Source organism: Pezoporus flaviventris, unplaced genomic scaffold (genome assembly GCF_033815535.1).
Source record: "Pezoporus flaviventris isolate CSIRO_AGI_PZ_B2104156 unplaced genomic scaffold, CSIRO_AGI_Pfla_v1 ptg000001l, whole genome shotgun sequence".
In the NCBI taxonomy this organism is placed as follows: domain Eukaryota; kingdom Metazoa; phylum Chordata; class Aves; order Psittaciformes; family Psittacidae; genus Pezoporus; species Pezoporus flaviventris.
In genome coordinates this window covers 54127269-54147349 of record NW_026892549.1, presented here as the reverse complement: position 1 = coordinate 54147349, position 20081 = coordinate 54127269, and the positions used below count along the sequence as shown (strand labels likewise).

General features: G+C 43.3%; 1 protein-coding gene across 1 annotated transcript; it reads right to left on the bottom strand.

Annotated features, from left to right (window-relative positions):
• Positions 1-3055: 3055 nt before the first annotated feature.
• On the bottom strand, positions 3056-19718 carry FRZB (frizzled related protein). The gene is made up of 6 exons (XM_061458079.1): positions 19221-19718; positions 11049-11096; positions 8231-8296; positions 6064-6268; positions 5768-5831; positions 3056-4048 (listed from the first exon to the last, which is right to left on the bottom strand). The coding sequence occupies exons 1-6, from the start codon at positions 19672-19674 to the stop codon at positions 3938-3940; spliced, it is 948 nt and encodes a 315-aa protein (XP_061314063.1). The 5' UTR covers positions 19675-19718; the 3' UTR covers positions 3056-3937.
• Positions 19719-20081: the final 363 nt, after the last annotated feature.

The following is a 20081-nucleotide window of genomic DNA, read 5'->3' as shown; positions in this document are numbered from 1 at the left end:
TCCCTTGCCCTCGCTCCCTGTCCCTTCCCCAGGGATGTTGATCTTGCATTTTTCTCTGAACAAAGGCTTTCTGAAAGCAGGAGCACCCCCGGCTGCCTCCTGATACTGGCTCCCCCTGCAACCCTGCTCAACTGAATTGTGCTCTTCTCATTAGCATCAATGTAAAAGTTGTTCTCACCCTATAGACTCTGCTTATTATTGGCTTTAACAGAAGGAATTGTACACCTAAATAACAACACCCAGGCTGAAATCAAGTTCTGTTGTTTCCTTCCTATTGCTAACATGTCCAGAGCAGATTTATTAAAACCAGGAGTCAACCCCTGGAGAAGCTAGAGACATTGCCTGTGAATACACAACTTTGGTGTTTGTTCCTCCTGCCTCCTCCTCTGCTGAGCTGCCTTCTGATAAGCAACTTGCCAGGGTAATTATCCACAGAGATTTTAAGCTGCATGTTTTTCTCTCTCTGGGCTAATATAACCCAGATGTGGGAAAGGCATGGTTTTAATCAGTCCTTCCATACATCCCATGACACTTGGTCACATGTGCACGTGTAGGTATTTGCATCACCCAGTAAAATAACTAGATTGTACACAATTAACAAGCTGGCTGTCACATACCATTTAGTTTGCCCTTCTTTTTTAGGAGTTTAGTACTGCCTTTGAACAAATTAGTTCTGCAATGAAACAAGTAAATACTCCTAATGATTATACAGTACTCTTTCCATAGCTACAAAAGTTTTTCTAATAGATTGACTATGACCTTCAAGTAGTTTCACTGCAGGTAAAAAGGGAAGGTTAAAAGCTATATAAACGTATACAGACAACATATAAGAGCTTGGGAAACAGGTAAACCAGCGTTCTTCCAGCACTTGGACAGTCATTTAAGGGAGACACACTGTCAGAGCCCATATTAGAAGTGCTCTATAACCATCCAGGGTCTTTTTTTCCCGAAGCCAGTGATGAAGCCAGACTCTACGGAGAACAGAGCCCTGCATGAACTGCAGGGTCACTTACTAGCACCACACTGAACAGCACAGGAATGACAGCTGCTTCTCTTCCCTGGTAACACCCATGGCCAGATGATGTTTTGGCAGGTTTGCTCCCAGACGACTCCTCCTCCAGTACAAATACTCTCAATATCAAACTCAGATCCAGAAAGTTAAAGGAATCAGCTCAATACACATGGGTTCACATGGATTCCCATGGATTCCCAGCCATTCCAGCACTTGCTGCATGGGAAACCCCTACACGTAACAGCCCCAGACAAGATGTTCCTCACCCACCATCCATCTCAGGCGACTGCTGCCAAGACCTTGACCTTACAGAAGTGAATGCATCTCAGCAAGCTACCCTTACCTCTTCAACTGCTCCCTTAGCTGAGGGAAGAGTCAGGTAACCAAGCCTCCTGGCTGACATAGTGCAGAGAGGAGCAAACCCACCACTAGCACCACTGCTGTCCTTCAGAGGAAGCCACATCACCCTCTCCTCCTCACTGGGGATGCAAAAGACCAGCAGTCAGTGACATCAAAAACACCTGCTTCATCTTCTGGTCAGCAGCTTGTTGATCACATGAAGAACGGGCACGAGTTTCAGCCTAGCAAATAAAACATTAAGGACTTGCAGATGATCAGAAACCAGTTCACATCAGGAGATAAAGTAGATCTATTTCTTTCCTTTAACCCTAGCAAGGGGAAAAAAAATATGAAGCAAGAGTATTTTACCTCAAGAGAGGACTGAAGTAGATTCTGAATGGGAAGCAGGACCTTTACAAATAATTTGAGTAAAACATTACCTGTTAGCAGAAACTGATGTGCCTTGAGTGCACGACTGGGGTGACAGAGAGGGGAGGCAAAAAGCAAAGCTCAGCACAACTTGGGGAAGATAAAAAGGATAACATTTACACCATAGACTCCAATTCTAAATTAGGTCTTGGGTCGAGAATTGAGTCTTGACCTAAAACCTAATTAAGCGAGATGTAAAATAACAACCTGCTTTCTTCAGAAGGATCAGAAAATGGGGACAGGAGGACAGCAGTAAACAAGATTAATCAGAAGTTTGGTTTTCTTGGCTTTTTGTACAGCAGATTTTCCTTCTCTCATTAAATGTCTGCTATTCACTGATTTCTCAAAAAGAGAATAACTAAGTCCAAAGCTCAATAATTAAATATCCTTGACTATTGGCTTCATAGGACTTGCTGCTTCAGGGATGATCCTGACCTTGCCATGCCTACTGTGACCATCACAGGCCTGCTTGCTGCTAGTGTGGCTGGAAAACAAAGGAACCAGGAAAGAGAGCAGATGAAAACAGAAACACCAAGCCACAAAGCTCAAGATGCATCACAATGATGTTTCTAAATGCCAATAGCTTTGTTGTTGTTGTTTAAATAATTTTCATTCTTCTAATTCAGCTTCTGCTTTGAAGTCCTTCTGCTGCTTCCAAGCCAGCTTGTTGCAGCACCCTAAGCAAACACTGAACTAGGCAGAGGATTAATATTCCACTGCTAGCCTTTAGAGCCATCTTTCCCCTAAGTTACCTCCTCATTTTTAATTACCAAAAATAAAATAAAATTTAAAAAAATCAGTATTGCAGGAAACAGTTCTATGCTTCAACTTGTTTGGTTGACAGCCCAGTGGAAAACTTGTGGTTATTAACTGAAATATTAAACCAGCATGATTCTAAATATTCCCAGATATTTCTGTGTTTACTTATTATCATCATATTTTCAAAATACCTAACAATTCAATACTGTCTTCTTAATGAAAGGCAGCCCTAATGCACCTGAGACAATACTGACAGGTAGAACCCAACAGCCATTTACATCTTGGAGTGGGTTCCCCTCTGTAGATAGACTGCAGCAAAGAGGGCTGCTCTTTTACTTACCTGATTTTGATTTCTTTTAAACATGGGAAAATAGGAAAACAGATTATTTCCAATATGTTGACTCTGCAAAAAAAAAATCTATAAAAGCACAAGAATTAAGTTTTTTTCCGCTTTTTTATATTTTCAACTGTAATATAAAAATATGATGTTGATTCAAAAGTCAGAGAAGGTCCATGTTGATAACTACAATTCTTTTATTGGACATATTTTACTGAGCATTGAACACTTGTTTATGTAGGCACAGATTTAAGAATAAACCACAAAATTGAAAGGATAAAGTGCAGACCTGTACTGATAAGCAGGCCTGGTAAAGTCAGTATACTCTTTCAACTCAGCAGAGAAAAGAAAGAAAAAGGGGGAAAAATCTGCCATTATAAGAGAAGTATATTATAAATTACATTCTGTGGTAGGAGAACTATACAACCTTTCCTGTGAGGTCCACAGCACTGGAAGACTCAAGTCCCCTGTGTACAAGCACACTGAGTTTGTCACAGGAAATATCTTAAGACTCTGACTTACACAAGTCGTTCCTTTATATGAAAACTTAAAAGGATATTGATTAAAACAGTTCTCTTAACATCATTTCTTTATATATTTCAGAATAGAAAATTATGCACTCGAACAACCTCCCCCCAACAAAATGTTTCAGCAAATAGTGATTAAGAATGAATGAAAGCAGAAGTGAGTGCAAGCCATGACTTTAAGCGATGGTCTTTGCTAGATTTCATTCCTGCTTACATCTGAATTTTCTCATTAAGAAGATTCAGAAATAAAATGGTAAATTGGACATATCCTTGTCTTTCCCCATCTCATAAGGGCAGTTTTCTACAGCTATTAGTAACAGCAAAAAAAAATATATATTTCCAGAGCTTGCACAAATAAAAAAAAAAATAAAAATGCAGAAAACAAGAGGGAGAATAAAAACTAATATAACCTAAAACATTATTTTGTAGTAAACAATAGAATATAACGTGCAATAGTGCAATTTCTCCTTTGCTGCTCCAACAATGAAGTCTTGGTAGATAGTCCACTGCAAGTCAAGGTACGGCATTCCACATCTAACTACGTGCTTGTCGGGCACTGCTGGGTTTGCCAGGCTTTGGAGCCAAGTCACTGTGTCCAGGCTCTCCCTTCCCCTTCCCGAGGTGGTGGAGTTTCTGATCCCAGCGCTGCATATTGAAAGGCAAAGAAATTACTAAAGAGATTGCAAAAGAAAAACTAAGTAAGTAACTTGTATGTAAATCAACTTCATGTCTTTACAACAGCAGCAACAAAACATAAACCTTTGCTGTTTCCACTGTGTTAGCCTGGAGGAATGCGAGGTCACTGGTAAATAGAAAAACCAACTCCTCGCTTTCTTGTACCCTCTGTGAATGAAAGGTTCTGGTGTCCCCAACATAAGAAGAACATGGAGCTGTGGGAGCAAGTCAAGAGAAGGCCACGAGGATGATCACTGGAGAAGCTCCCATATGAAGACAGGCTGAGAAAGTTGGGGCTCTCCAGCCTGGAGAAGAGAAGGCTGCGTGGAGACCTCATAGCAGCCTTCCAGTATCTGAAGGGGGCTACAAAGATACCAGAGGGGGACTCTTCATCAGGAACTGTAGCAATCGGACAAGGGGTGATAGGTTCAAACTTAAGCAGGGGAGATTTAGGTTAGATATAAGGAAAGAAGTTCTTCCATGTGAGGGTGCTGAGGTGCTGGCACAGGGTGCCCAGAGAAGCTGTGGCTGCCCCATCCCTGGCAGTGTTCAAGGCCAAGTTGGACACAGGGGCTTGGAGCAACCTGGTCTAGTGGAAGGTGTCCTTGCCTGTAGCAGGGGCTTGGAACTGGATGATCTTAAGGTCCCTTCCAACCTGAATGATTCTATGATTCTCCAAGTGAGAAAATAACTGAGTTCCAGAAAAAAAAAAAAAAGTAACCAACAAACGACACTGCCACTTGAGACCTAAAACTAAACAGAAGTCAGCCCACAGTGGTAATGTAGTACTCTGCGGCCCTGGATTTTGTGAGGTTCTGCCAAATCAAACAACAATTTGAGTAAGATCTTCATATCTTTTCACTCATGTCATCTCTGTTGATGTGACAAATTCGCACACAGAGAAAATCCTGCATTTGTAATCAGAACAGTATTTTCCTGCCAGTCACCATTATCGCTCTTGAAAAAAGTGTTGAGTGGAAGAGGAGACTGGTTTGCACTGGCACAACCATTAGGTCAAATCAACAGCAGAGCAGTTAGGTCAAAGTAAGAATATTCTGTGTAAAGTGACAATCCTAACAACATTGAAGTCATCTGCTGTTCATCAAAACATAAAAAGGAAATCCTTCCAGATCTTGCAAGGCATTAGAATACATTTAAATTAGAAAACATTAAAATACATTTTCATATATTGCTTGCATTTGAGCTCATTGCTTCCAATTCACCATGACATGACTACCTTACCATGAACCTCATTCATCTAAGCCAGGAAAGTAAATTTAAAATAGCTGCTAATCCACACAATTTGGTAAATGTACTGTATTTAAATAAATTACACTAAAAAGTGTAATTTTGTCTTGTTCTGGGAAACACTTGTAAAGCCCTTTTTTAATTAATCAGTATCACAATCCCAATGAAACAGGCCTGTGTTGCAGAATTCACAGCTTGCCTACAGAGATAAAACACTCCCACTGTTTGTTTTTTGAGACAGGTTTTGATTGCTGATGCACTAGTGTATTTTGGATAATTCAGTGTATCTCTTCAGTTCATTCAGCACACATTTCTACGTAATATAGCAAATAACACACAAAGTTAACTTTTAATGTGTACTTTGTTCCCTCATTTTGAAAAGATTAGGTAAATGGTTCACGGTATCTGCTACAATTGACTTTTGGTGAGGTATTTTCTTACCTTTACTTTTTTACCAAGACGATCCTTCCATTTCTCAGCTATGGAGCCTTCCACCAAGAGTAACCTACACAACAGAGACAACCAGTTACTCCATCAACAGGCACACACAAGCTATACAACCCAATATATGCAAGACTAAGATCTGTGTACCTGAAGAGACCCCTGTGCCCCACTGAATACCATTAAGGAGATGTAAAGAGTCTCACCAAGTTTCCCTTTCCTGGTGGCTCGGAAGTTCAGCTTTATTGGCAAGGAAACAAACAACAAATATGCTCCAAGGACAATCAGAAAGTTACCTGGAGCGCTCCTCGTCTTCATAGCCCATAATGATGTACTCTTCGTTGGCACTGAGTGGTGGGCACAGGCAGCCGGAGTTTGTGTGGAGGTTTACAGTGTCCTTTGGGATATTCACCAGCGAAGATTTTAGGATCTCCTTTACTTCCACTACTGCAGTGACGTCGTGACATTTAGTCTTCACCTCCTTCACTTTAGCCCGAATGACTGGGAAAAAGTCACAAAGAGTGTAGTTAGCAGCAGCAGATAATGCAGGTCACCCCTAAGCCATTCTTGGTGATCTCTAGGATTAGTCTTTTGCATGGTCCATTATCTAAAGCTCAGCTGAACTCCAGCAATGTCCCTGCCCCCATCACTTTATTACTTCATCCTCTACTAATACAGTCCAGGTAGCTTAGTATATCTCATAATAGTACTCCCATGAGCAAGAGTTACATATCAGTTGAATTATGTCCTGGTTAAGTTGGGCTTTAACTTTAGCATCCCTTCTTCTTTGCCATTTCCCTTTTAAATATATTTTATTCATTCCTTATAGAATCTCCTTCTCCCTCAGGCTGTCACTGCTCCTTCTTGACTGCTTGCAGTACAAGGGACCAAACTTTATTTGTCACTCTCAGCCTTTCATGAAACATGAATGTGCATTAAAACTTCCCACATCTCATCCAACTACTGCTGGATGACAAGCCCTTACCTTTTTTTTCTCTCTCCAGTGACCCAGCACCAATCTGCTCTGCTCTTTATGAGCTCCAAATGCTCCTGATCTTGACCTGATGACCTGTCTAATTGTTTCCTCCCTCACCCTTTCTTTTTGCCTTAAGTTGCATAGAAAGAAAGTTGCCTTTCACAGGGAACACTTTTCATTCTTTCATGGTCACCAAGTGAACTGATACTACATGCAAATGCAAAGCCAATCCAGAGGTCATGCTCTAGAGAATGCCACATCTTTCACAAATAGCAGATTCCCTGGATACCAAATTTCTTCCAATCTATGTGAAAAAGGTATTATGGGAGAAAACCATGGACTTACACATCTTCTTTCTTCACATGCATTGCCCATAAAGACCATCAACTACCATGTATTGCAACCACATTAAATATAGCTGTCAACAATTAATTAGTTGTGCATTTAATATACACAATTTATCCCAAGTGATTCACTTCCTTAAAGCCTTTTAAGATTTTGAAACAAAGTCTTGCTGTGGTTCACAGTAATTTCAAATGCATTTTGAAGCCTCTTTAATTTCAAGAGCTTGACAAGATGGGCAGTAGCATTGTCAGTGACTTTGTACCGTGTGCGGGTACTAGTCAATTTGTAATAAAACAACATAAAACCAACTAGTCATCTAAAAAAACCATTGATGTCTGAATAATATCATAATATTTTTAGCTTTTAATAGGATCTATTTTTAAAAGAAGTTTATCTGACCATAGTTGCATAAATGCATAATCTTAATAAATATTACATAATCTCTACCATTTAAATGAAGTCTTTAAGTTCACTGAGCTTAAGGGTATTCACATCATTAATGGGAAAAAGGATGGGCCTGATTGTTCAGTTCCTGCAACATGTATTCATTGGCTTCATTGACTTAATTGACTTAAAATAGTATGAAGAAAAGTAGCAGCCTGGACCTTTCATATGCCTGAAGACCAGGACAGTCTGGACAACAAAAGATATAATATGCACTTTTACAGATGTTACTGACAGCACAACAGGTGCTTGCTGCTGGCTCTGATATGCAAGAAAGAAAGAACCTTGTATGCCTGTTAGATCCCATGGTGAGTTTGCAGGCACACAAGTGAGTAAAAACATCCTTTCCTGCAAAAGCAGGGCATACAGGAGCTGGAAATCAAAGAGACAGTTCAGACACAGCAGCCCACAATGTCATTTTTGTCATATCCCCTTTCACACTAAAGAAGTGCATGAATCCCAGCTGCCTGTGCTGACACTGAAATAACACTCAACGTCAACAAAGATACTCTTTCACTAACACTAAGCTAATCCCCTCCAACCTTCTTACTTGGACATGTTTTGGGCCACATCCTCCATCTGTAATAAGTGCCATTGGATTTGCTATCAGTAACTGGGACCAGAGGCTTTTTTAATGAGAATCTTCCCCTTACTGTAGCCTTAAAAATGTTGGGAGCTGGCCATGCAGCTGTTCTTACCGTAGTTATAGTTGTTGCGTAGGTAGGTCTTCTGGGTCGCTTTTATAGGCTTGCATTTGCAGCGCTCTGCAAAATCAGACAGTTTCGTTCAGCATGAAAAGAGCACATGTTCAGTGACCATCTCTCTCAAGCTCACTCCTAACAAAACAACTTCTTTATTACAGGAAAGTGAAATATTAAAAACCACAGGGCATTCCTGAGCTGTTCTGTTGGAAGATGTTGTGGAACTCATGATTGGAAGATGTTGAGGTCTCATGTACCTCAAAGGTTTCCAGGAGAAAACTTGACATGCTGAAATTTAAGAAACCAAACTAAACTACTTCAACCAACTAACCCTGTAACACAAAGACAAAAAGACTTGGGAGTATGAAGGGACAAAATCTTCCACTTTAGGGCAATTCAAGGTTCAGTCTTGGTCTCTTCTGTGCTTGCAGGAGCTGCAGCTCTACATCCTTCTCTCTTCAGTATTGCACTTACTGAATGCCCTCCTTTCTGCATTTTTAATTGCACAGGCTGTAATACAGACACAGAAAGCAAATACTATGACAAAGCATGACTCGACATTTGATTGGAGACTACATAGCTCAGCTCAGTTTAGCAAACTGGGATATTCTGGCCAGCAGGCCTTCACTGTAAGGAACAGGACTTTTGTGGCTAATTCTCAACATACATTCCATCTTTGGAGTTGTATACTGTAAGATTTCCTACAGTGGCACAGCCCCTTTATAAGTTGTCCAAGAACTACAGTCAACAGATGAAGCATGTTGGAGCATAGTGGGACCAAGTGGCTCCCTGCTCCGAACACTTCTGGGATGGTCCCAACTAAATGGAACCTCAACTATGTCCCTTCAGCAGTGTCTGGCAGGAGGTTCAAGACAGACTGAGTTTAAGAGGTTGAACAGCTTCACTTTACTATTTCAGGTGTTTGGTGTCACCTTTGATCCTGCTCTGGACTCTTCCTCAATTTTTGTGTAAATTTTACACAGTTTTATTATCACCCAGAACCTCAGGTTGAATTAAAATAGAAGCATTATTAGGCCATCCCTATGGTGGTAAGGATGGCCTTCAAAAGGTAAATCAAATGAGCACTGTTGAAGCAGCATTTCCAGTGGTGCAGCTTCCAGACAGCTGGGAACTATAATGGAGGTAAAAACATTTTCATTAGTGCCCAGGGAGTGCTCATGCTGAAGCTCCAGGCTCATGTGTTCATTAACACCACCAATACTGCATGGCTATTGTTCTAAAGCAAATATTTACTTATTTCAACCTAGTGTCTAAGTGGAGTTTGGCGGAGCCATTTCAAACAGCAGGCCCCAGTATTACTTGATCATCTATTTTGACATTTGACTTAATATTTAATTGGAAGTAGACGTAATGCAGCCTATTTCTATACACCATCATGCTAAAATACCAATGCATATAAGCTAGTGATTTAGTTAAATCTAACATGAAGAGTCTGAAAAAGAACTTTTTTTTGCTACATAAGATTCTTGCATATTAAAAAAAAAATAAATGAATCTTGGTTATGGACTTCTCAAATCATTATTTTCTATTGAAAGAATTTTTGTAGCTGAAAATACAAAAAGAAGAAAACAAAACAGGAAAAGAGAAGAACATTTCTGAAGAAGAGTGTATTGTTTCCTTGAATTTCAAACACATCCTCAGGAATCTACATATAGAGTCCTACAGACTTCAGCTTTTGTATGAGTCTTTATTACAATAACAAAGGCAACGAACGGAAGTGATTTTTGGCTTCCCTTCTGCCTCTGGGAGCTCATGCATACTTTAGGCCAAAGTATGCCCTGTTTTATAAGCTGCCTTGAAACAGACCATAAAAGATGTGCTCCTATGACCTACACTTCCACAGGCATCTCAGCATTCAAGTCCAACAAGTCGTACACTTCAATGTTCTCCTGCTCTACAGTACTTTGCTCTATGGCACAAGTAGTATAAACCAGTCTAAATTACAAGCCAAGAATACACAGCCTGAAATTTCCCTTAATTTTAAGATTACCCTCAAATTTCCCTTAATTTTAAGATGGCATTGGAGTATTTTTATTAATTTTTTTTAGTCTTGTTATAGAAACAAATTGTAGACCTGCCTGTGTTTTTAAAGAAGGGTAACTCCTAGCTGCCCCAATGCTTTTCAAATTTACACTTCAAAGAACTTTACAAAACGCTGCATTATATCTAATTACTATCTAGACATATAGAAACTAACACAGAGCCACTTGCCAAGGTCAGTTATAAAGTCAATTTTAGAGGTAGAACCAGCTCCTCTCTCCCAGTTTCTGTTTCAGTGACGTTCAAAGAAAGCACAATGTGAGTATTAGAGAACATATATATGATCAGTGCCTGTTTCTGGCAAAGCTGACTTTTTCTCAGGTTAATGGGAGTTTTGCCATTAGCTACAGAGTGTCAAACTTAACCCACAAGTTTTAAGTCAGAATTAGCCATTATCTTCTCTGGTTTTGCCCAGTGAAAATCCATTTAGTGATTATTCTCACTGTTCAGTACAAAATGTTTCACGAAATCAGCACAGCCCTCTTGATTTGTTGTAGATTTTGCCCTGACAAAAGCAGAAGAGAAAAGCACTAAACGGTGGGCTAAAGAGTTAACTGAGTTGTGGACCTCTTGGTCCACAGGATGAGAAGCCCCAACTCTCACCTGCCCATGGGATACACAAAAGAACAATGTATAGGATTCCCAGACAAGATAAGAGTATTTAAACAACACCCAATACCCCTCTTACTTAATCAAATATTAAAGAGATGGAAAAACTATAGCTTGTTATGCAGCTTTATTAATGTCTACTTACCAATGCCGGCGCCTCTACAATTGCCATTATTGGAATCCATAGGGAAATCTGGCATGTATATAAAGAAATGTTAGTATTTTTAATTTGGTATTACTTCAATATACCCACATTGCCATCTTTTCTTATTCTCCAATATTTTGTATATTAAAACGTCATCACTTAATTAATAAACAGATTGTAACGATCTACAGGCCAGCCTGTTAAAGTTGACATGTTATCTTATCTGAACTTCACCCAAATCCAGCACATGATGTTAAATGCTTTCGCAAATTAAATATCCCATTTCTACTAGGGGAGGATGAGGATGGAAATTTATAGCATGTCTACAAAAAGTATGTGTACTGTTTGCATTTAATTAGATGATGAAGGAGAAATTACTTTTGGTTTGTTTTTTGGGTTACTGAGGAAATCAAACCAACCAACCACAATCACATCATTGAAGCAACTGCCAAGGCAAATGTTTCAGACCTTTCCCTTCCCCTCAGTTTAAAAACATGCTGATTAGTTTGAAGGACAGATAAGGAACAGAAGGAAAAAAAGGCACTATGTCCAAAGCACTGCTTTTAGACACATTCGTAAGTGGAATGTGTCCCACATTAGTAAAATGCCCCATTTCAAACCTATTGTTTATTAAATCATACAATTTAATGGATTTATACATACACTTAATGATAAAAACCAAGTATGTTAATGCATAGAATGTTGTACAAGTTAAGGGGAAAAAAATTCAAGAGAAACAAGATTTGAGAGAGCCAGTATACTTTATTAAAATGATACATAAAATGGGAAAACAAATGAGCTTGCAAAGGAAAAGCATTTCTTTAAGTTTGCATGCCCAAATGTTTATGCAGGCTTTTTGCAGTTCTGGAAGCTGGTATCGTACAAACATCATGTTTATTATATCCTTATATGATCCCTCACACAACACCACTGCTTTTACAATACAGGACAAATGAATACCTGACCGTGCAACAAAAGCTCCTCTCTTGCAGCTTGAGCTGTAAGGATCTGGCCGTAAGACAGCCCAGGACACTGATAATACTTGGTATAGGTGAAGGTATAGGTTTAGATGTGTGAGCTAAGTTTTAAGGGCTGAGGCCATCATTTAATCACAAATTCTGTAAATATATATTTAAAATACCTGCTTACAAGAAATCTACTATTACTTACTTAATCTTCTAATTTGGCCAAACTTCTTTTTTAAAAAAATATTAAAAACCTCCACCGTAATACATATAAAACTACTCACAGCATCATGAAACTTCCTTTACATAAATGGGGATATGACTAAATGACAGGGCAAGAGAAAATCTGAAAAACAACTAATTCCCTCACTAACATAATAATTAACTTCAGAAAAATTCAGACCTCAAGCATAACTATTCATACCAACATAAAGAACAAAGGATATAGAAAATAGCATAGAATAGATGCTCTTATGTCCAATATCCTGTTGCTAATAAAAAAATTCACATCAATTTTCTTCCAAAGAAAGTTCCAAACTACCACAAGATTTTAGTTTATAGAACAAGCCCAACATTTTCATGAAGCCGGCTTGGTCTTTGGTTAGCAGGTACTTCCATGGCAGCTGTAAGGCTTCCCCATGCTGCCTTGTACCAAACCAAATTACACACGCTAATTCCTACTTACTGCACCTAAGCTATTCTCACATTAAAATATCCCTGTTGTTATCACTGCTATTTAAAAATTGTGACCTCTACCATTATTATAAGATTGAAAAAAAGAGGTCTTCATCAAATTTAAATGTTTTTTATGCTGCATCAGGTGCTTTCTGGTATTCCAGGACATGAAGAGAGTGGAATTTAAATGGTTTTCCTCTTGCAAATGGTAACTAAAAGGATGACCACAATTATTCTCATTCTTCCTCTCCTGGACCAATCCTCTGTTGCCCTGTTCATTTAGACAAATTGTAGCTTTAAACCTGCAATTCCTTTTGACATAGTAAAAGCACAAGAGAGCGCTTGGGTCCATACACTGACCATCCTCCCATCTGCTCCCACTGCAGACAGAAGCCTGTAAAACCTCCAAGCCACCAACCAGGAGAGGTGCCTCTACCTCTCCATGTGCCTAAAACTGTCCTGAGATGTTTCATCACTCCCTGGGCATTCAAGACCCCTGCAGAGAAAGCTCTCCACATTCACTGCTCGCCTCATTTGGTTGTCTTAGCCAGCTTCTCAGGTTGCCTTCAAGGCTGCCTGATTTTGCATATGGACAAGGCAACCCTTTCTGGTGCTTCGTGTGGCCCAGCAAGCTACAATTCCTACCAAAACAGATACTTCAGTTATGAACAAAAGGATGGTTTGTTCACACCTTCAAGGCATATTCCCAATGTAAATAAAATGGTTACTGGGGTGTCCTGGTTTCGGTGCAGAAAAAATCTTCATCAGCAGAGGAGCCATGGGAAAGTATCATATTAAATGTTTTACATCTTTACATCCACAGAGAGAACATGGAAGGATAAAGAAGCCCTGAAGTGAACTCTCCCCTCCTAAATCATGGCTGATCGAAGTAGTCACGGCTTTACGATATTCAAGCAAACCAAGTCAAGTCACTCTGGAAGTACAACTCAAAATCAACCAGAGCCCAGTAAGGGGGTCACAGGCTTCCCTGGCCACACCTGGATGTACGATACCCATGTGTCTTGGCTGAAGAACTGTCCTTCAAACTCACACCAATGCAAGGAGGACTGGTAAACACTTAACACACCCAATATAAACCTGGTCCTGCAAACAAACACAGAACTAAACTGCTTTCCACCAGAAGCTGATTTCCACTCCTAGGTACACCACTCATTGTATTTGTACCAAATTACAACATGCCAGAACCTCAACCCATTCCTAATTCTGCAGTAATTCATTCATTCACCAGGTCACTCATCCTGCCCCAAACCAGAGGTTGCAGATATCTGATGAAGCAGCTGGTTGTGCAACAGGAGCAATTCAGACATGGTGTTCAGAACAGCTTTTAATGGAAACAGCTGCCACTTCAGATCCTGTATGTAGGCTATGGTATACAAGATGCTGTGCTCTGCAACTGTGGCAGGGTGTCTGTCAATGACAAAAGAAGGAGTAAACAGGTACTGATACGTTGTGTCATGATTCATTTCCCTGCTTATGAGGGCTTGGGCGAGTCAAGCACTGACCTTGCCTTGATGCTTACCTTTCCTAGCACATTCATCCTTATTTAGGGAGCAGTTTCTGCTGATAAAAGAGTGAGCTTGTGGAGGGGACCGGTGACCTCCACCACTGTACGACACGTCTTGGGAAAGGCTTCCCATCTCCCTGATCCTTCCCCTAGTCAAGCTCATACCAGCTGGTCCCTTCTCAGAGGGAACAGATGGGAAAAGGGTCTTGGGCCAGTACCGCCACCACAAAATCCCACTCCGTGACCCCAGCAGGCTAAGGGGCAGAGACCTCTCTCCATCAGGAGATGCACACTGCTCATTCTTCCAGTTGTAATGCAGATGGGGGTAAGGAGGGAGGAAAGAAAGCTATTTTTAAAGATAAACCACTGACTTCCTATTGTTCCACTTCTCCTCAGAGGCGACCTCTGTGCCAAGTCTTGTCTGTGCAAAACAATCTTTCTGAAAGAAGTATCTGTCACTGATGATCAGCAGGATTGCCAAAGAGGAAGTATTATCCAGAGTTGCAATCCAAAGGCTTCCTATTAAATGTTGTTTAAGAGGAGAGGGAAAAATCCGAACTGTTTTTTTCCAATAAGCCATTTTCATTAACTGCTTTTCAGAGGGATGCTATGTAAAACACCGTAATCAACCAAGCAAAAAACCCAAAGAAACCACTAACTCATCCAGGCAGACAGGCAGGTACGGAGGACTTGAACTACACAGAGTAATCACGGATTAATATGATTCTATAAATATTTATATGATTATGGGTTTATATAGGTTTATTTTACCTTAAAATAAGATTTCAGAAAAAATGTCTCCATCACTAGAATAATATTTCATTTTCTTTAATGTTTAAGGGTAGCTTTTATTTTTTTTCCAAGAAATCCAAGAGTTCTCCTCAGCCATCCTATGACAGTCACCCTAAATGGCTCAGACACTATCTATACATGGTTGATACCTTGTGATGCTGCTTCTCCTTTCTCCAACATCTCGCTGATGTGTCTTCAAGCTATTTTTCTACCTAAATAAGATATGGTGGCACAGACCCAACAGACAGATTTGTTCTCCAGTATACATGGTACCGATCACACTGCTCTGGTCTTACTGATAGTTGCCTCTTCAGAACAGAAATAAACATGTTGCTTGAGTTATAAACACTCTGATAGACAGTATAGCCAAGCACACGTGCTTAAGTGCTTTCCTGAATCAGCATTCCAACACCAATGATGGCTGTGGTCAGGCTGGTCATTTATTATGTGTAATATCACAGACGGGTCCCAGTGCTGAAATTTTAGATTCAAGACAGTATTTCTATCTGCACTTCTTGCTGCTTTACAGACTAAAGATCTGACAGGACCCTGAACAAAGGAAGCAGATAACCTGATAGATGTAAGGAGTCGTCAGCTTACGCACACAGAGGCTGAAATATATGGAGCAAGCAAACGGGACATCTTGCAGATGAAGACAGCTTGAACCAATGTCTGCTAGCAGAACTGCTTTCATCCTCAAAAGCATGGGACAGAGATGCAGGATCAAAGCTATAGGAGACATCAGACATCAGCATGCAGCAATCTGACATTTGGGATGTTAACGTATTGTCAAGAGACATTTTCAGCCTCCATCCTGGCCTATGATTTGTTGGATCCTCCACAAAAAGCCACAACAATCAGTGTTACCTGCCTCCAGCACATTCATACCAAACCTGGAGCATCCCTCTGCTGCCTGGCTGTAAAGGAACCTGGGTGTTTCCCAGAGATAATGAAAAGTCAAGCTTCCCACATGACATTTGAAGGTGGTCTCTGTAACTTGAGGAACTTCAGCCCCCCAGATCCCTGTTGCAGTACACCAGCTCACACTCGTTCTGGAAACCAGCACAAGCTATCCCTCTAACCAAGCCTTAAATAAGCAGTGGCTTGTTTAGACACAGCAGAGGCCACTCATCCCTTTCAATGAGTGAGCAGCCCTGAAGAACACTATAGAATGTCATTTGTTCCTGCAAAGAGGAAGTCTTAGATCTTAACACCCAGGCTGCACTTGGGAAGAGGTTCCAGAGGATGTTTGTGGAGGAATCACAACCTGTGCCCCAATAGCCAAAAGGAAATCTCTTGCTGGGATTTGCCACAGATTTTATAAACCACAGTTTCTCCACATTTTGCAACAATCTATTGGGCACGGGGAATGCACCTCACCAGAGGGGAGCTTCTCATCTTTTACTGCAACGTTAGCCAAAAAAGTCAAATGAACTTCAAACAATCTTCAACTTGGCATCACTGAAATAAGAGTCAAGAGCAATTACTTTAATTTTCATGAGCATCTGTACAACCTCTTCCTGGGCACAGAGGAGCAGATGGCAACTGACCCAGCATGATGTTCACCCATTGCAGCTTCCAGCAGGCCACTCAACCTGACTCTGCATACAGCTAAACCATGCACCTGGAAAGACGTATAGTCTAATATTGGAAAGGGAATGGAAACTGGGCTTCCTAAACCCCTGCACCTGCTCCAACAAGGACAAACATCTGGCAAACATCCTTCAGGCTGCTGCCTTACGGAAGGGACTAGATAAATGCATTAACTCTCACCAGTACTAATGTACAGACCTCAAAAGGAAAGGAAACAGTAGACTCCTGTTAACTTTGCAGGTAGCTAAAAATTGAAGAAAAATTGAGGTTTCACTTCTGAAGAATAAAAGGACTCTCTTCTACAACAGAAACCCATGAAACAATGGATTTGTAGTTCTGCCTGCTCTGTGAGATGGCGTTTACAGACAGCACGAGGAGCAGGAGTGCTCAGGAGATAAAACAAGAGCAGGTATTCTGTACGCTCCCCATTAGGCAGCTGGTTATTCGTGTCTTCTACTTGGCTGTAATCCTTTATTTGTAGAATTGAATTTGGAAGTGTTCACCTTACTTCTTCCTAGAACAGGAATCCTTCACTCTTCTTTCTAAGGAGCAGTTTTAGTCCCTCAAGAAGGATTCTTTCAGTCTGGTGCATAATGCAACAGTTCAAAATTTTCAGCCCAGAAATGAGAATGTCATCAGGTTCTCATTCACTGAAAGAGAGTTTTCATGGATCCAGCCCTGGAATCCCTCAAAGAGGGTATTGTACTGCTGAGGTCCTCAGAAATAGGTAACTTGGGGGCAATTTTAGCCAAACTTCCTCCCTCCAGATTTGAATGTGATTGCTTTCAGATCGCTGAAGACCTGCCAAGCCTCGCACAGTCTGGAGCCATTTTTAAGGTGGTTTTGAAAGCACCTCAATGCTGTGGAGAAAGGTGCTCCGTGTTCAAAGCCACACTGCCCCAAAACATCACAGCAGGTCTGCTTCCCCCAGAGAGCAGCAACAGCAGTGAGGGAGCTGCAGGCAAAAATAGCTGGTTGGGTTCACAGGCTGGGGACAACTGTGGGGGAAGGAAGGATGGAAAGGTGTGAGGAGAGCAGTTAGAAGAGTTAAGAGAGAAACAGTAGTAACCACTGGAGATACCAGCGTGTATAGTCACCAAGATGACCGGAGATACCAGCGTGTATAGTCACCGAGATGAGACCTCAAGAGGTAGAGAGGTGAACCTGATAGAGTCAGAGAAGGAATGGGGTTAGTCTGGCCTACAAATAAATGAGGAAGAGTGGAAAGAGCAGCTTACCTGGGAAGGCTGAGCTGGGGAGCACAGTCAGGAAATTGAAGCGTGAGGTTTCGTTAGGAAAGGAAAACAGGAATTACAGTGTTTGGCACTGCTGGCAGTGGGATACATAAAGCATTTGGTAATGGGACAGAAGCACAGTCAAATACTGTGCTGTGCATAACATGGTAAAAAACCCCTTTCATTCACAGGCCACTGCTGGGGAAGGATAGAGAGGTGGGATGGTGGGATCCACTGCCCAGAGTTCCCACAGCCTGGCAGCACAAGGAGCCTGCAGGGTGTGTGGGTGCTGCTCTGCCTCAGGCTCCAGCCCCCCATGCGCCAGTTTTGCTCACCCACTCCTGTGACGGAGAGGTCCAGCAGACCCACCAACACTACAGCTTTGCAGCATGGAAATGGAGCTTGGTTCCACCAGCAGCAAATGCTTTCCTCGAGTAAGACAGGAACTGTGGTCATTTTGTAAAGGTCAAAGCTCACTCGGGATAACAGCAGATGCTCCTGGCTCCTAGTACCCATAGACGGCAGCTGGACACCTGGCATCAGCCAGCCTGTGGGACCACAATGAGTGCAGCCAGTGAGACAGACGCAGAAAAAATGCCATGGGGCTCCAACAGCCCCTTGGAGGCTGCAGGGGTCAGGTACCACCAGAGCTGCCTCAGTGCTGGAGGCAGCTAAGAATGAGTAGTAGTGGAAGGCTGCATCTCAGCTGGCTTCCTCTTTAGACTGTAACTTGTGAGCCCAGGGACCTAATGGGGAACCTGTGCTGTAACTGTGCCTCCAACGCCGACCCCAAAGATGAGCTTGTTTTCTGCCCATCAGCTGTGCACCTCCAGCACTGGCACGGGAGGAGGCTGAGGGGACCATGTCCTTCACTGGACACGGCTCCTTCCAACAACCCGCCTGCTGCGCCCAGGGCGTGATGGCCGGGGGGGAGCAGCCCCTCTGGGGTGGTGAGTGGCCGGGGATGCGCCAGGGGCTGCTGTGAAGGCCATCACACCGCTCCCGGGCGGCTCTGTCTTCCGAACAGGCACCGCTGCCGGCGGAACAGCAGCACGGGGCATCGAGACACTTCCCGTTTGCACGGAACGAGGGTTGCCGCTCCCGCACTTTTAAGGGTTCCCCGCCACGACGGCAGGGCTGTCACCTGACACACACCCTCCATCCCAAGAGCAAAACTTTTCCAGCAGCGATGAGGCTGGTGAAAGCGGAGAGAGAAGAGAGAAGTGTGTGTGCGTGGGCAGAACACAGGCTCGGAGAAAGCCTGAAAGAGCGGAGAGGACAGGACCCCCCGGGCGGGCTCCCCTCCCTCCCTCCCTCCCTCCCTCCCACCCACTCGCCGGCGCCCATTGTCCGGACTGGCGGGCACAGAGCGGTCCTGTGAACTCACCGGCGCCCTCGGCGGTGACGATGGCCTCAGGGGAGATGCAGACGCCGCGGTCGTAGAGCGGGAGCTCGTCGCAGGCCAGGCTCTCGGGCCAGGCGTGGCGGTACCGGACGAGGACGGGCTCGCAGCCAGCGCGGGCGCGCTCGCACACTGACTTGCAGGGCTTGATGGGCTCGTGTTGGAAGTCGATGGTGCAGATGGGCGCGTACATGGCGCAGAGAAAGAAGAGGAGGTCGGGACTGCAGTTGGTGCCCAGCAGCCCCTCGAACTGCTCCATGGCCAGCACGGCATTGGCCTGCGTGCTGTGGTGCAGGTGGTTCGGCATCTTGGTCATGTTCCAGGGCAGCGGCTTGCACAGCGGGATGCGCACCGGCTCGCAGGCCGCCGCCCGCCCCGCCGGCGCCCGGCCCAGCACCAGCAGCCCGGCCAGGGCTAGCACCGGCAGACCCTGCCACATGCCCCCGCCGCGCCGCGCCGCGCCCAGCGCAGCGGAGGGGCCGAGCGGCCAGACCTCGGCGCGGGGGGCGGCTCCTCCGGCCGCGGCGCCCGCGCTGCCCCCGGCGCCCCGCCCGCAGACCGGCCCCTCCGCGCCGGGCGGGACGGGACGGGACGGGACGGGGGGGGGTGCTGCCGGGCCCGCCTCTGCCCTCCGGCCGCGCCGGGCAGCCCTGCGCCGACCCGCAGCCTGGCACCGAACAAAGGAGAGGTGCTCGGCGCCGGGCATGGACGGGAAAGAGTCCCTGTGCGGTGTGAATGGGCTAGCGGGTTTACACTGAAACAGGGGAAGTTCAGGTTAGGTATAAGGCAGAAGCTTTTTACTGTGAGGGTGGTGAGGCACTGGCGCAGGCTGCTCAAAGAAATGGT

Bases quoted from the DNA above. Each gene is read 5' to 3' on its own strand.
- FRZB (XM_061458079.1), bottom strand. From the start codon at position 19,674: ATGTGGCAGGGTCTGCCGGTGCTAGCCCTGGCCGGGCTGCTGGTGCTG. The intron at 11,097-19,220 runs GTGAGTTCACAG...TATACATGCCAG, and splicing joins CGTCACCGCCGAGGGCGCCG to ATTTCCCTATGGATTCCAAT. The intron at 5,832-6,063 runs GTAACTTTCTGA...TCTGTTGTGTAG, and splicing joins GAAGACGAGGAGCGCTCCAG to GTTACTCTTGGTGGAAGGCT.